This window comes from Mycteria americana, chromosome 8 (assembly GCF_035582795.1).
Source record: "Mycteria americana isolate JAX WOST 10 ecotype Jacksonville Zoo and Gardens chromosome 8, USCA_MyAme_1.0, whole genome shotgun sequence".
Classification (NCBI taxonomy): domain Eukaryota; kingdom Metazoa; phylum Chordata; class Aves; order Ciconiiformes; family Ciconiidae; genus Mycteria; species Mycteria americana.
In genome coordinates, this window is record NC_134372.1 from 43,151,816 (window position 1) to 43,169,937 (window position 18,122).

Here is an 18,122-nt window from a genome sequence, read left to right on the forward strand (position 1 = left end):
GTCCTGCTGCTTTGGATAGAAATGTTCATGTTACACCACCTGTTGTTAACTGTCTCTTTTAAAACTCAAATATAGGGGAAACATTCAGAATTTGTGTCAGGTACTCTTCTGTCAAGAAAATAATGTATTGTCTTGCGCACTGGTTAAGTTAGGGGTATTCTAGTTATAAGTAACACGAATCTGCTTAGCAACTGTGTACGCTGGATAGTGTCAGTGATTCTAGGAACAGGCTTGAGCATGACAATTTCCTGTCTTTCTAGGTGCCTTTTTCCAAGATTATATTTTTGCATTTTAAGCAATACTTTTAAGAAATGTTTTGGATTTTGTTTATTAATAAGAAAGGTTATTCAGTACTGGCTATGTTTTGTTTAGTTTAGGATTTATGTAGATTTTTTTCAAATACACTTTTGTAGCAGCAACAGTACATTTTAAGGGAAAAGAAGCTAGACTTTTGTATAAAATCATTAAACTGGATTATGCTTGTAGATCAAAATAGTTTCTACCTGAAATATTTTCCAGCACAAAATTAGCTGCTGTAAAAATAACACAGAATTTGTAGTATATTGCTTTTAGAAGAGTAAAATCTCTTTTTAAGAGAAGTTCAGGCTAGACATGGCCCAGGAGTGAACTATATTTAATTCTTGGAATATGAGGTGGCAGGGGAGAGAGAGAGAGAAAGACTTATCCAAGCATTTTGAAATTGAAGCAGCTAATGGGGTATTATTAGAAGTAAAAATGCTTTGTGGATGTCTAGAATTTATGTTCAGATCTCTATCTGAAAAGCACTCCTATAACCTTTGGAATCACTGAGTAACCTCTTAGTTTCTTACTGCTATCTTCTTACTTGCTGGCATTCACAGGCTATTGAAAAGAAACCACAGAGTTACAAGAAAATGAGCACTGTATGTTCAGGGAAAACGCTTGAGCTTTACCACTTGGGAAGGAAATTAAGTGGTTAGTGATTTGCATAATGTGGGCAGCACCTTCTACAACATCCTTTATCAGAACCAAAATGACTAATGTCAGACCACAGAGTCCTTTTGAAACCGTGGGGCTGTTTCATGTTCTCTCTGAACCTCTACATACTGCACTGTACTACTGTGTCCTGTTATAAGTTTTCATTTTGCACAATGTAGCCCTTTTTAATATTTATCAGCATGCTGACTCTAACTTGATACATTTGTACTGCATAGAAATTGATTTTCAAGAAATGTGTTTTGGATTTTTCGCACGCTTATGGGGTTTGAGAAATGCATATTTGCATAGAAATAATCTTTAGTGAGCTAAATTTTAGAGTATGTCAAATTTATAAATATCACTACTGTAAAGACATATTTTTAGAAATAGATTTCTGGCACAGTTTATTTCAATTCCATTTTTCACATTTGTGTCACTAACATAGCTTTGGCTTGGTCTTTTCTAATGCATTTGTTTTCAGCATTCATGTTTTAGAGATTAAACTTTTCCGTTGTCTTGTTCAGACATTACAGTTTGAAAATGAAACATAGCAAGAGAGGTGCTTTTGTTTAAAAGACATTCATTCGGTTTGAGACATGTGGCCAGTAAAACTTACTTAGCTCCTTTTTCTTCTTCCAATTCCAAGCACAAACATATTACTCTCTTTTCCTGTTACTTTGTCCCTTTACTGAAAAAGGAAGTTCTCTATTTTTAAACGACCTGTACATCTTTAAGGCGCATTATGTTTCCTGTGTCTGTTGTTTCATTTCATAGTAACTGCTATGTCTCTGCTGTTAGCTTATGCCATTTTAAAAATACAGATGCTTAGTGCACAATCACAAACAAGTAATAAATAGAATTTGTTTCTTTGTAGAGACTCCAGTGTTCTATCTAAACAATAGCAATATTGGCTTTAAACACATGTAGTAATATATCTATAGAATAGCAATATATGCTCTGAATTGTTCAGGTTGGGATTACATTGCCACAAATACCGAAACGATGTTGCAAATTTATTCTCCAGCTAAAGAGATTCCCATCCTAGAAATGTACTGCATGTTCACAAGGGAAACAGGCTGAGGTAGGAAAATGCCGTGCATCCCCTCAGTTTGGGAGGGTCCTCTGCATAAAGGCAACAATATTGTCCTTATCTGATTGGTGTCAGGGGACACGTAAGTCATGCTTTCTATGGCCTGCAGTAAGGAATTAGGCTCAAGAAATAACAAACAAGCCTGGTTTCTGTGGAGTTGAATGGAAAGATATACTTATCCCAGAGATAAATTTCAGCTAAGGCCTCAAAATCACTAACAGTCTTTAGACTTGTTGATGTAAAAGCTTGACTTGGTTTTGAGTAGATGTGTTCCAGGTAAAAGCCCGACTCCAAGATCTGGCTGCTAGTTATTGCAGAGTTCTTCAATTTTGCTGTAAATACCATTATAGCACCTGCAGTTTTTTGTCTCTGCAAGGTAAACGTATTTAATTGTGGTACCTTGACAGAATTTCTGCAGCTGCTTCCTCTTCCAAATACTGTGCCTAATCTTTGTATATTTTGCTAGGTTAACGGTTGGACTTGATGATCTTAAAGGTCTTTTCCAACCTAAACGATTCTATGATGCTATGATTCTGTTCTATATACATAACATGGGCAGAATGACTTGAGGCCACTTTTCAAATCCCTCTGGAAACAAGCCACTGGTGTAGAATTCATGAGACTCCTGCTAATCAAATGCCTCTGTGTACTTGCAAAATTTTATTCTGCATTGACTAGCGTAAGTTTCCATGTGCACTTTAAGATGCTGCTCCTCTTCTCATGTCCTAATAAGTGAGCTAACATCAGGGAAGATGCTTGGCTTGGCCCAGGGCACTCTCACCATAAGAAAGAAGATACCGCAGAGGGGCATTTCTCAGTGGGAGAGTCATTTAGCTTTGGACTTGTTCTTCTTCACTGGTCAAATGTGTTGGCCCTTAAGGAATGGTATATGTAGTCTTTGGGTTTGTAGGAGAAGTGGGTTACTGCAGAGAAAATATGTACACCTTTTATCGATACATATATATAAAGTATCTATGCAATATAATAGCCTGTTCATTTGTTTACTTTACATTAGAAGTTTTAAGGCATTGCAACCCTTTAAGAATTAGTTAGGTTTGTTAATAGGTGGAAGAGGGAGGGAGAAGGAGGTCAGGGCATCGGGATTGCGTGTGCCTGTGTTTAGGAATGAGTGCTCAGTGTCACACATGGGACAGGCAAATTTCTCTATGCTGGCTCGCTCTTTAAAGAGCCGGTAAAATCCACTATGAAATATTGCCACTGCCCTGATTAAAACTAAACTAAACTAAACTAAAAAAACCAAGGTGTTTTTATTTTTCATTAGACTATGTCAAAAGTGAAAAGAATTTAGGAAATCCATTGCAAAATGGTCAAGGCAAAGGAACTTTTCTATGAAATTCTCTTTGACCAGTTGAAATAGCTTAAACACTATTGACCATTCTTCCACCCGCTCAGTGGTGCATGGCATTTTGAATCATCCATTTTCTTTGAGGACTACCTGGGGTTAGCATATCATTACTTGCTAACAGAGTTTCAATTCTAACCCACTGGCAGCACTGAGCTTTAAGCTGGATACACTTACTTGCAGGCTCATCCAACCCTACATAATTGTCTGTACATTTATTTTATTGTCAACTCAGAGACAAGCTGAAGAAACTAACTGTTTGCTTTAGAACACATTAACTTCTTTATCACATTAATACTGACTCATATCTTATTTCCCAGTTGCAGTAACAAAACCATTCAAATATTTCCCTCACAGGACAATATCTTTAATAGCTTCTGTGTGTTTCCTATTTTTGGCTGTTTCTGTATAAACAGACTAATCTAATAGCATGCTGAACCATCTATTCTTGGCAGAAATTCAGCAACTCACTCATTTCTATGTCAAGCTGGGATGCCAAGGGAAAAAAAAAATCCTCACTTTTATTGCAATAAGATCTTTCTTAAAGTTGTCTTTTATAAGTGTAATATGACTATCGTTTGGGTTACTGCAGCACCTTGACTGAAAAAACCCCCACATTTATTGCAGTACAGGATAAACCGAACAGGAGGGCATTATTCCCTTCACAACGTCCACAGGAATTCATTTACCTAATGTATTCAGTCTCTCATGTGCGCTGCTTTAAATGGTGGTAAAGCACACACTTAAAAATATTGTTGAGAGCCAATTAGGAAGGCTGGCTGATAAGGCTGGAGAAACAATCTGGAAGTCACTGGAAAACGCTTTCATGTAGAGTCATCTTGCTTGGGGTATTTAGCCATTCTTGGCAAATTAAATTTTGTTGTCCCTCCACAGCGATCAGAAACTGTGCTGTGAAGCCACTCAAGAAATGTCCCCCATCCGTTTTGTGGCTCTCATCCCAGTATACCCCCATGGCTTATGTGGATAAATTGGTGAAATCCATGGTTCTGCTTCTGGCTGCTGCTCTGAGCCTCAGAATATGCAGTTTGATGTACATTTATTTTGGGGCAATGCTATCTTAAGCAGTCTCAGGCTCCTGCTTCCCTGAGCTGCCCTCTTCATTAAAGTCAGCACTTTTCGATGGTTTATATTTCAGCCAAGTTAGTTTCCTGATCCAGTTCATTGCATGCTCATATAAATTCTTGCACCAGCAAAAACAAGGCAGAAAGAAGTAGCCAAAGATAATGACTATTTAAATCAGTTTAAGAAGCTTTGGTTGTAGCCAAGTGTCCAGCCATGGTTCAGTGTCTTTATAGTCAGAGCAGGGCTATGCCATCATACAGTTCCTGCCTGTAGTAGGTTGGTGTTTTGTGATAAATATTTGAGCTATTGATGAATATAGCTATAAAAATGCAAATTATGATGTTTTTCTTATTGTTTTACAACCGTATCAGCTGCAAGGCCTCTTCGAGTGAAGTGGGTTTATTTAATTTTGGGCATTTATCAATACTTACAGATTTATTTATGTAATTGACATTTTTATGTCCCTGTCCTTGTAACATTTGGGTGTAAGAAGCTTATTGAAACCATCTAGATCTGAAATCAATGCATTGCTAATACAAAGAGGCTCCTTACCTGAATTGGCCTAACTGTACAAAAATAACCCACTATTGGACTGTACTCAAATGCACACTAGTAATGCCTTACTTTAAAACAGAGAAATACTGAAGTCTCTTAGGCTTTCAATTTCCTTGCTTGCTTTTTAAACTGTATTTTTAACATTATTTTTGCTATAGTAGGCCAAGTTCATCCTTAATATAACTGTATTGAAATCAGTGGGGAATCTTGTAATTTTAAGAATAAGACACAGTAAAGTGCTTTGCTGGATCAGGGCCTAAAAGGATTAGTACTGTGGAATACTTGTGGTGGACATAGAGGTAACTGTATGAATAAAGGTAATTTTAATTGCACTGAAGCAGTCTGGGAATTTTATTCTACCTCTCAATAAAAGAAGTAAAAAATAGAACAGACTCTCACTGCCAAGCAGAGAATCCTATATAACATTTCACATTGTTTTGCAAATATTGAAACTGTAGAAAACATTTAGAAGTCTGAGATATAAACTCCCTAGCTTTTATTTTGAGGCTTGTGCACATTTTAAAGCGGATATTTGGTACACAAATTATAAGACCAATAGGGAGTATTGATTTTTAAGTATAACTATAGTGGCTTTGCGCCTATTCTATGTTTTTCATTAAGGCAACAATCGGAGACTTTTTCCCAGAGAACTGAAGCTAGCTGATGATTTCCTATTGTATTCTGTGAATTAAAATGATGAACAGACAAAGATGATTTCTTTGCTCAGTCTGTTTCCCCAGGAAAACTTGGCGTCAGGTGAAACATCTGGTAGAATACAAGCTGTTCTCTTCCAGGTGCACCAAAGGTGGATTTGGGACTATCACTTTTTCCACTAGAATGGATCTGAACATGGGTCTCCAGAGTAATGTGTGTAAGGCCTTACTCTCCAGTAGTTGGTACAGATACCTTATACCTGGAATGAAGGGAGGGGAAAAACAAAGACACCTAAATTCACCACAGAGGCTCAGGACATCTTAGAGAGGCCCAGGTCCAGGAAGGACTTCACTGGTCCTGGCCTGAAAAACAGAAGTCTGAAGCAGAATTGCACGCAGTGGCACATTCCTTCCATCAGTCTGTGCAATCACTGAGTTTTTAGGACTCAGCATTTGAAACGGAAGAATACTTGTTGGTTTGGGTTTGGGTTTTTTTCCCATCTAATTGCAAAGTATTTCAGTTACATGCTTGGACTGAAGTAGTGACTCTACAGATCTCGCAATCTACTCCAGGATGTGAACTTGTCAGGTTACTTGTGTGGATTAGTCAGTGCTTAATTGGGGACATAAGTGACGAAATGGCTTGCTGATTCAATAAGACTTGCTCTGTTTTGGGATTCTGCTAAAAGCCACTGTCCCCAGGCACATGGCAGGGAGGATCAGTGCCCTCTGAGAAGAGGTATAAAAATCAGGAGGGTGATGGTGGGCTGGAACTGTTCCTGATTCTACAATGCATCCTTTGTGTGAAAAGGTTTTAGCTCAGGTTCTTCAGCTAAATTCAAGCTAGCTAACTGAGTTTTGCTATCTAAAATTCCCCCTGTGGTTTCAAGCAGATAGACTAAACTGTAATCAACTATTGTACCGGTTTGTAGTTAATGCTGAGATACACTGACGTAGGAAAACATTCTCAGTTTCCAAAGCAGGGAGTTATTTGTTGATCCTCTCCTTTTGGATCCATTCAGTACGTCATTGGAAGAAACATGTGTCTGTGCTCATTTTGAGGAAAAACATTCATGAAAATAGATGTTCAGTGCTAGTGCTAGAAATGAAGATTATGTTGTAGGTGCAGGGGCTCTTGCCTGTGGGCGTGTGCTGCAAAGAGCTTAGAATTGACACACGCAGAGGTTTTCTGATGTGTCAGCAATGCTAAGATGTTGCATTTTGCCTGCAATAACAACTTTGAAGGTGATCATCAAGCATTCAGTTGAATTTGTGCTCTTCTTTCTAACATCATTTTGCTTAACGATAAAAATCAGAGCTTATATTCATACAGAGATTTGGCCACTTCTTCAAGTTGTTTCTGAGCCTTGCACATGGCTGTTTGCTATGTGGTCCTGAGGTCAGGCAGTACTTCCCCCCTTTCTTTTTTCTTTTCTTCTTTTTTGCCTGAGAGTTGAGGTCTGAACATTGCTGATTTTTGAGCCTCAGATAAGATCAATTTTCCAATTGTGTAATACAGTACCTGGCTTTTCTGAATGGCACTGTTAATTGTCATTGACTATAGCAGAATATGAATAGCACAGCCACTTGACACCAACTTAATGGTTCTGACTTTTCAATGGTGCCAAGAGTGTAAGGCTAGAGGGGAAAAAGGGTCAGAGGAGAGATAAGAGCTCTTCCGATTCCACTGAAAAAGATTAAAGCTTCTGTGTCTTTCAAGTGGTACTTGTGAGGGTCACCATTTCTATGAATTCACCTTAAAACTGGAAGTGATTGAGAAACTCTGTCACAAAAGGTCTGTTAGAACAACTCCACCCCCCTCCTCCACAAGGTTTTTTCAGGTTAATAGGCAAACAGAAAGAGGCATATCTGGGATGGCTCAAGGAGAAATGTGGACTGTCATTGTGGATGACACAATCTGCTCTGAGAGCAACAGCACTAACCCTGTTAGCCCTAAGGAAGAATCACTCTTGTTTACTGCTGTTTTGTCCAGCTGGGAGCTCTGGGAAATTTTGTGATTCGCTTTAGTACCTCTTTTAAGAAAAGCTTACTGTCCTTAAATACACAGCTATCTCTGCCTATTGGGAATCTGATAATACACAAGATTACCTACCTAATCTGATCACAGCAGTTTTCACCATTCTCAGCTATGAGGGACAGAGGCCAGGAGGAGGAAGATGTTTTACTTCTCTTCCTCTCTTGAACATCAGTGCAGGCAACAGTCATTTTCAATGCATTAAATACCTGCCATTACTTGTATGGGATGCTAGATTATAACTTTTATATCGCACCTCTTTTTGAATGTAATTTCCCCAGGATTTCTAAACATCTGGTAACTAAATGAGAAGAGTACATTGCTGTGCAGAAGTCTGGGAGAGGTACCTGGTGTGCAGATGGAGATGTACGTGGAGTTGTGTACAGGATGTTTCGGCTGTGGGGCAGGCAGGTTGATCTTTGTGCTGCCTGAGTCCATAGCACTTACTCCACAGGCGCTGTAGGGTCGTCTGTGCGTGCGTGCAAAGTGTGATTTAGCCAGAACACGTTAGACTTCTGTTGCACGTGTTCAGATGAATTGCATGCCACAAAACCAAAGGCCTAGACAGAAATAGGAGACATTTATTTGTCTGTTTGTAGTTCTGATGTTGAAGGTACGCCATTAATGTGCAAGGGACTGACTCAGCAGAGTAATCAAATATTGGCAATGCTATGGCTTCAGGTGTTTCTGAAGGAGGAATTGCAAAAATCAAACTATGTAAGAAGCAGAAACAAACTCTATGAGATCATTCATATAAACACCTGACATGAAAAAAGTGAATCTAGAATTTAGATACTAAGTAAGAATGTATTAGGAGGAGGGAAGGGTCTAGTTACCTTTATATGTCCAAAAGGACTTGTATCAAAAATCTTCAGTTTTCTTGAATCTGATGTTGGACAAACTCTGCTTATGTCCATAAGGAAAAAATAACACAGAGGTGCCTTCAGAGTGGTGTTTATCAGTGGATATTTCATTGTTGTAAGGATTTGGGGGGGCGGGGTAGTTTTTATTGTTTTATCATTAAGACTGTTGTTTGGGAACAAAGCTTCCAGAAATGGTTGTCACGGAAAGTTTCTTTATTCTGCCTGATCTAAGTTTTCCCAGTAGATTTCTGTTTAAAAAGAATAAACAAAGAAAAAAGGCAAAACAGCAGAAGTGAGAATTAGATATAAATATGACACTAAACTATATCTTTTAAAACAAAAGAACTCTTTTTTAATTAGAAGCTTGGAAGGACATACCCTTTAATTGCTGCACTTGTAGTTTCTGGGCCATCAATATCCTTGTTTCTTTCATTAATAAACTGGCAAGTCAAGTAGGAAAGCTGCAGGAGTATAATTTTTTCCCTTAAGCTCTACTTAATCAACAGCAGACTTGATCAAACAGAAAAAAGAAAATGTAAATCAGTTGCATTAATTCTGCTGGCAGTAAATAGTAGGAAGAAAGCTAAACATGAAAGAATGCTCATTTTGCAGCTGATATCTGGGGTAGGATTGAATGGGAGAAATAGGTAGTTAAACAGCTCTTTAGATTGTGAGTGACTAGGGGAATACTGGGGTTTATGTATGGATTAGCACAGTGATAGACCCTGAGTAGCAAAAGACGATGACTAATTACCTGACAGAGCAGCACTCCATTCGACTTGGTCATTGAAATTAATTTCTGTTTTCAGGACTGGCAGAAAGCAGCTGCAGAATTTCAGTTCAATACTCAAATTAACTAGGAGTCTAAATTATTTCTTTGCACATGCAGTATTAGAGGAGTGGGTTAGTAAATTGATCTTGATTTTACACACTGAGGCAAGAATTATTCCACCTTTTTCATCAGAAGTCCATGTCCCCTGAAATCGGGGAATAAAACCTGTGCTATAATAAACTACTTGGCACTGATTTGAACTCTGTCAGATGGTTAACATCTTAACATTTGCTGGAATCCCAGAAGAAAGAATTATAAAATAAAGTCTTCCGGGATGAAAGAAAATTTTACTAGCTACTCCACTGAGTAAGATACACTGAGTTGAACTTAGATGAATTTACTTCATAGTTTGAATAGGATTATGCCCAGGAATTAGTTTGTTTTATGATGTATATGTGCTTGACAATCTGGTATATTTGAAAACTTCACTGACTTTGATAAAAGGGGTGGGGAAGATGTCAGTTGGTTATTACAGATGAACTCGTAATAGTTTGAGTGAGGCATGGCGATAGAAGAAACTAAAACCAACTGAAAAAACCCCCCGCAGAATCAACTTTGTAAGAAAAACCTGTACACACTAAAATGAAGTCATATATCCCATGATTCTAAAATGCAGGAATTCTGCCAGATTTCCGCGTTGGTAGTTGACTCATTACATCCATGAGCAGCAATTTCTCCTTTTGCCAGTAGCAAAACTCCCGGAGCCTTTTGTCTGCTTAAAGGTTCCTCATCTTTTAATTTATTTATTCAGCAAAAGTAAATTCTAAATGTTTATGAAGAAATTAAGTAAATAAATATGAGAAGGAGGAAAAGGCAAGAGTATGAAAAATGGAACAAATATTTAATATTCACAGGTACATTTTAGCTCAATGGAAAACTAGGCAGGAAGGGTATGTGTAAGCCTTTTCTCAGCACTTGTGCCCCATAGTATTCTTGCTGAATAAATTACGTTACTTCCTGCTCTTTCCTGCGTGCTGTCTCTCAATAGACACTTCTAGGCAGAAGGATTACCACATAAAACCAGCAGCTTTTATCTTACTGTATCTTAGTCCTGTGTGGAATCACTGTTGTAACTTGTCATCTTAGTAACTAAAATGCGTTTTATTTCCTTTGGTAATGCTAAGCCAACATAGCTATGGAAGAATGGACTGGATTTTATTCTGGTTCCATAATGAATTTGTAGAGCTAGCAGTTATTTAGAAAAGCAAAAACAAAACCAAAGAACATTCTTTTAGTCAGACACTAAGCAAGCTTGATCTGGAGGTCAGCGAGAGACAATACATTGAGAAATCTGCTCTGGCATTTTAGAGAGACATTTCACAGTATAGCACGTTGGTAACGATTATGAGGTTATATACAATTATTTATTGGTATTGGCAAAAATAAAAAATCCACAAAAACAATTTTGTTAAACTGAAAGTGAAAACTTGTTTTACTCTCCAGTACAGATATTAGTAAGACTAGAATGTCATAATCATATTAAATGGTTTTATTCCCTCCCTTTTAATTTATTTCATTATCCTTTTACTCTTAAGCTCTATTGTCCAGGTATTATATTATCACTTTGCATATGCTTTGTGTTCTATTTTTGCATTCATTAAAAACCCTAATATTTTCTTGCATACCAAAAAGAACCAAAAGAATCACTAGGCAATGACACGTGGTCTTAGGAATATAGTTTTCCTGTTCATCTTGCTGATCATATAGAGTTCTGTCTCTATGTTGGTATACCAAGAATCTTGAATTAAATTGCATTTAGGCAATTGATTTGAGTCGGCTTTGCATAGAGATGTAAGTGCTATTTATGCTTTTATGTTCTGGAAAATTAATATTCCTCATCTTAATGCCAAGAGGCTACCATGATTACTCTTAAGCAACCATTAATACAAATTGCCTTGCATTGCCATTCCAGAGAATGATGTTAATGATGTGCTTTTTGTCTTTGATGTGGGTAACAGGTAGTCCTGAGAGTGTGCTAGCCTGAGAACTACAATGTTTTGGATGTGCATTGGTGATCTGAGTTATTTTTCCTTATTTCAGCCTATAGTAGAGAGTATCAATAATGATAGAGCAGGTACTGGTCTGCGATCGTCGTATCTACAAGTCGCTTGTCTACAAATGCCAAAATAGGACCAACTCTAAGAATGTCTTCGTGAAGCAAACGCAACTGCATTGAACATCTCTCAAATGGGAACTCATTTTGGTCAGTCTAGTTTGGGAATGATTTCTACCCAAAGCAGGATTTGAAGGGCTCAATTTGTCTCTGTTGTTCACCCAAACCATCCATTCTTCAAGTGTTTATAACTTCCTATTAAAAGACTGATACGTCATTTCTTACATAAAACTTCTGTGTTGCAGAGGATAACCTAACATGTATAGATTCAGTCTTTACGTTACTTACTCAGATGTATTGCTTACAGGAATTTTGAAAAAAATGTTTATAGAAAATGGGAGAATTGTAAGAAACTGTGTGAGAAAATAAAAAAGACAATGAAATATTAATTTGTTGGCTTCTAAGAAAAAATGATTAAAAGATGCCCTGTACTTCTAGATGCTTGTCCAGCATGGAGTCTCTTCGTTTTACTCTGTGCTAATTCAGCACCTCGAGAAAGCTGTGGAAATTTTTTTGCTCATGAAATATTTTCTTCTCGGCATGAGGCCATTGCCATAGTCAGTAACCTCCGGCAGGCTTGCTAGGCTAGTAAAGCTAAAACGCTGCTGCTCATTGTGGCAGCTGACACAACAAGTAGCACTGGTGAGCAATTATAGTCTCATGACCATATACTGTAAGTTGTTTAATTGTCTTTTGCTGGGAGTTAAACAAACTGAAAACTTCAGATGGCAGGGCACTGCCATTTTTCAAGTGAAATTGCAGAAACAGGAAATCTATAAAGAGGGCATATATTTCACACATTTTCTCCACTTGCTGCTGAGACCATTATTAATGCTACAATTTAAAAATAAAAGATACAGAACATTAGAGTTTTGAAGGAAGTCTCGTTTCCACGAGTTAGATTAATTCTCCTCATTGATAAAGTCTTGAATACCGTAGAAAATTACAGAGTAATTTTCAGTCTCGAAAACCAAACCTGCTTTGCTCTTTGCCACAGCGGTAGTGTTTGGGGAAGAGAAGCTGGGATGGCTGGCATGACTTTAACTTAAATAACATCTTAAACCTGCTAAATAAAAATCCTTACTTTAGGCCAGATCCTGTCCTGGCCACTTGAGCGAGAGTTGCGGTAGAGCTCTCTTGTAGATAGGTTGTTTAAGCTTCCCTTAGGACCCACGTAATTAGCATATCATGTCATGGTGAGGTATTTATTAGAATGGAAGTGTTCTTGGGAGGCTGGGTTTCAGAGGTTTAAATCAGAGCTGAGCATAGAGTTTTAGGGCCTTATTCACAGTAAATTTTATGTTGGTGAAAGGTTATGGAATGGGTTTCCGTACCATGTCTACTTGCTCTCACAAATCTCAGAAGAGATATGGACTCTGAACTTTGTTGTGGGTTTTGCTTTCCTTTTTTTTTTTTAGGTGGGGGAGTGTGTGCATACCAAGGAAAACAAGGGAAAAGTCCCTTACATAGCAATTTTAATTCTGCAGTGCTCCTTTATGCCAATCGTGTCATCATGTAATACCCTGTAGCACCTGGGACTCCAGGATGAACAGCTATTTAGTGTGTCTCAGTTAGAAGCTGCTTTCTCAATACCTGCATCTGATGGCATTGGAGTTATTAACACCACCGGGCATATAATAAACTTACTGTTCACAAATTAGTGATATCATTGCCAGGCAATCCTGGTTTTAGATAGGAACTTCTTCACTGCCTCCTGAGCAATCTCAGGCTGTAAATCCCTTCCCTGTGACAGCACCGAAGTGCTACTGCCACAGTCCTGTCCCGGCTGTCTTTCTCACCTATAAAGAGGAGAGAGAGGAGAAAGAATGAAAGGGAACTTTAGCCAAACAGCAAACGTGCTCCTAACGAAATGTTTGAAACAGACAAAGAAACAATATCTGTTGTTGATATAATGTGAAGTGGTTATGTACCATGCTATTTGTATCATGATTTAGTGTGTTATTTCATTGGGTATATGCAGGGTAAGGGTTTCCTGCAGGAAAAAAAAAGTGGATACAGAGTACTATAATGTTCTTTCTTGTGCTGTAAATTGTCCAGAGATTTTGGAGAACTGGATAGTATTGCTGAATGGGCAACGAAGGGAATGCATGTACACAAGAACACAAATATTTCCCACTCAGCTTTTATACTTAGTACATATGTAGATTTGTGCTTATACAGAAGAGAGACTAGAATCAAATGAATGAGGTTGTGTAGGGTAATGTGAGTGTAAGCCTAAAATAACTGGCACAGTTATTGCCAGCTCTGAATCTGATGGTTTCATCACAAAGGCCCAAGATATGGATGCATGTCTGTGACTTTATGCAGATGAATAACCTTTCGAAGCGCATAAAATTCAGCCTCCTCTTGCTGCCTATCGAAACAGTAAACTGCAAGAGCCCCTCCCCAAATCCCTAAGCCCTCACACCCAGTTCTACAGAGTTCCAGTCACTGTGTTAATGCAAAAAAGTACTTTTATCGGTTTTGTTGTCAATGCCTTCTGATAAAAAAAAGCATGTTAAAAAAACAAAGCAATCTCCGAACTAAGAGATTTCTCTATATAATGCATTTGCGTACATACTTTTCTGAAAAGTGGAGAAAAGTCACCATTTTGTGGCAGGTAAAAAAAAGTTCTGTAATTAATGAAGTTTTATTGGTATTAAAGTGATTATTTTAAGTGTGTTTGCAAGTACCAAATCCTGTATGCAAATGTATAGAGCCAGTGGTAGCAGGGGATAAAGCAAGCAGAATATGACACAAAAAAGTCCTGATAGCAATCTGGTTCTCCTTATATTTTAGTATAGTCCATTCCTTTTTCAAGTCTGTTGTTGTTAGAATTGTGTTTATGGTATGTTATGTTTATATGTTGACTGCTTTTTGCAAAGTTAAAGGGAATATTTTGATTTCTATGAAGCAGATATAATGAAGTTGGCTTGATAAACCCTCATTGGTATCTTCAGGGAACAAGTAGATTAAACAAGTAATTATACCGTAAGGTTTTTAGAAGTTAGTAGATTTAAATACATTGTATGAATCTCATCTTAATGTAGCCTTTTGTCTATAGTGCTTCCTGCCAAAAAAACCTCCTGACAGGAAATAAACATTAAAATAATCTTTAATCCCTTGTCTGGTCTATTACCATTAACAATTGATGCACTTTAATTTTGTGGGATTTTAACTACAAAATGGAATGGCTAAGTAGTGATAATTGGGTTTGGAATTATACGGTCATTTATATCAACAGAAATGCAAGTGGCTGGGAGGGTGATTAATTATTTAACATTTCCTGGCTGTGGTTCCTATTATAGAATTTTCTGATACATTCTGCTGTGAACAATTATCACCAAATGAGGATAAACAAATCTGTGATGTGAAGTCTTATTTATAAATTAAACTATATTTAGAAAACATCTATTTCATTTGCATTTTTACTTTCTTCTTGATAGGACTGTCATAATCAGCTTGTTTTCAAGCTTTTCTGCCCTTTTGCTAATTTTTCAGGTTCACGCCCCAGATTTCGTGCAAGAAAAACAGAGCTTCAGATGTCCTTAAAATAATTCCTATTCCAAATAAAGATACAGTTTATACAGTCATGGTAATGTGTTTGCATGTTCTGTTCCCCTTTCATTCCCTAATAATAGAATTAGTGCATGGCAATGTATTAGAATTTAATCCAAGTGCTGGCATCAGACTAGATAATTTAATACCTCCAACTGATGAAGATTTGGGAGAAGAGTACTGGTCCTTCCATTCTTAAATAGGGTTCTCCAGCATTTGAACTCTCTCATCTTTGGTAGATTTGTCTATGAGAGTTAGCATTTCACGTTCTCTCTGTTATGTGGAGACTGACTGTCACTTTGGTGTATTATGCTCGTGTGTCCTTGTTGATACATATACAAGCAGAATTTGCAATTCATTTTTCTTTTATTTTCTTACAATATGTTTACTAAAAAAAATGTGTATTCTGCTTATCTGACAACATAACACAAAGTCATTCTAATTAGTACTTTCTGAACCATTTTTCTTGACAGTTACCCTGAAAATTTTCCCATCCTTAATTTCCATTAAAAAAACAAGACTACAACCCTTAGTTTGAAAACGATTATTAAAAGCGCCTGAGTTTCTTCTTCAAGCAGAACTCCTAACAATCATCCCTGGCAGTCCTACCCAGAAAACAAAATCCAGTTTACATGCTTATATATCAACAAAGAAGGAACAACAAGATGATGATAGTTATCGTTAGTGCAGTGCCTAGATTGTTAGTCACAGATGAGGACCCAGCCATATTAATAAATATGTAAAATAAACCGAAAAGATTGTTCCAAGTCCGTATTGCTTAAAATTTAGGTGTTAATCAAAAGTCAGGGATACAGATAGATAAAAAGAACAAGCATATAATGAGATAATATTAATCAATATGGTAGGCCCTGGTTTAGGCATGATTTTTTTTGATGCCAAAGAAAAGATTAGATACCAAAGAAAAGGAGAATTTTAATGTGGATTATGAAAAAAGATAATGAGATAACATTGCAAATGCTTGTGGGCAGATCTGTAAGCAGAATAAAAGAAAGCATGAAAATGCTTGTTTGAAAATTTAGGAAGTCATCAATGAAAACGACTATCTTGAAGTTGATCTAGGGTGAGCATTGACATGTTGATAGTGAATCAGGATAAACTGGATTAAACTGAAGATTTCTATATAGACAGACTACAGCATTAGAGGAAGAAAGGATGAATTTGTTGTGAAAAACTAAGTTTTCCACCAAAGATGCTCAGCATAATGAGTGCAGGAGCAGAGAGAAAAGGGGTGAGATGTTTGTGGGTTGGACCTTTGTGTGGGTGTGTAGGATAAAAGTCTTACAGTTAAAAGAAAGAATTGGCAACGAACCAGACAGAAACAGATCGAGAATAGAAATCTGAGCACGGATGAGAAGTAAATTCTGGTGAGCTGGCAGTTATGGCAAGACCAGAGGACTGATGGGTAACACTGAAGGAGGTTACAGAAGGGGAGTTGACCAACCACATCCTTAGAGACAGATCACAGCAAGTACAAGTCAAAAAACTTAATGACAAGATGAAAGAAACAGGCAAGAATGTCTTCAAAACCAAGATGCAGGAATCTTATCCTTATTCTTTGCACAGCATCTGTGCAGACTGTGTTAATGCTCCCCATCTAAAAGTGCTTAGTGGCCTTGAAATTGTGAGAAAGCAGTTTGGAAGAGGCTATCCCAGCTGGGTCAGCTAGTAGTTCAGGGTTGGAAACCATATTCTCAAGAATGCTGAACGGCAAGGGAGCTGATGTGGGGCAGAAGGGGCCACCAATTGCCTTGAGAATGAATCATTAACTATCAAACTTCTCAACCAGTTCAGCACTCGCTACCCCAGCCGCAGCCCTACCGTGCCAAAGCAGAACTTAGTTGTGCACGTTAGCTTGTCTCCTGTCTTTAATTAGAGCAAGATTTGTGCCTTAGCCCAGTAAGTCTTCAGTGGCCTGACGTGTGAGTGACATAGTGGAGAGGAAGCACAGCAAGGTAGTGTAACAGAAGTTTAGGTGTGTCTGTTCTCTGCATGAGACCAGCGTAGTTTGATCGAGATGCGTAGTAGCCCTGGGCAGGAGCCCAGTGTAGATGAAGCAATATGCACAGTTCAGCTGAAAGATGAAGTATAGGGCTTAGTGAGGTTGTTGAAGCTGGTGACTCGATGTACAGTATAGGACTGTGAGAGAGCCACAGTATTAACACTTTCTTTGTTCATGCCAGAAATAGAGCTCATCAGCCTTTATAAATTCAATCTAACTCAATAGCGAAGTGTTAAGCATTGACAAACATTGAATTTTATTTGATTTCAAAACACTGGTTAGGTTTCACAGTCAGCTTTCCTGTATTTTACGTTACAGTGTGGGTCTTGAGCTACATTTTAAGTTTTTCTCATAAAATAAAGAAGGAAGAGCTATCAGAAAACCATGTTAAATCATATGCTTCATTTTCCTTTAGACACACAGCACAAGAATAGTGCAATAGTACAACAGCACTGCTGGTTTTGTGTCATTGTCAAAATCTTGGCCTGAGTCAGTACAGACAATTTGGGACTTTATTCATCCGCACACATCCAGTATTTTTCAGGTGATTGTCCGTTAGTTAATGTGTCAAACTCAGCGATATTTGAGGAAGTGGCAATGTGTATGGCACATTAACATGTTTTTTAGTTCACACTGATCTAAATGACCTGAAATCTAATTGTGTGGATTGCTTGTATCTTTTAGCACTTACTGCCATTTATAGCAACTGCTATACTTGCTGGAGATACATCCAGGTATACATAAATACAATACATGTGAAACTTCTATTTCAGAAGATTAAAGTACGCTAACACTGCATGTAACTAATTAGTACATATAGCCAGAAAAGTGTATTTTACATTTTCAAATGAAATTTCTTTCAGCAGATGCTAATACATATTAGGACATCTGTTTATATTTTCCTTCAGTCTTTTTTTTAACTGCATCTTATTTAAAATACTGTTGTCAGCTGAAATAGTATAGCCTTAAACAATACTACTTGTATATGTAGTTGTGAACT

The 18,122-nt window shown here is 37.6% G+C and overlaps 1 protein-coding gene across 6 annotated transcripts in view; it reads left to right on the plus strand.

Moving 5' to 3' along the window:
• Positions 1–18,122, plus strand: part of WWOX (WW domain containing oxidoreductase) — a 541,645-nt gene that overhangs the window by 241,686 nt on the left and 281,837 nt on the right. The window contains exon 9 of one of the 6 annotated variants that reach the window (XM_075510866.1): positions 15,046–15,137. The exons of the other annotated variants lie outside the window; for them this stretch is intronic. Coding sequence (XP_075366981.1) covers positions 15,046–15,096 — 51 coding nt within the window. The 3' untranslated portion in view covers positions 15,097–15,137. Of the gene's footprint in view, positions 1–15,045; positions 15,138–18,122 lie in introns of those variants that run through there. 6 annotated transcript variants of the gene reach the window in all.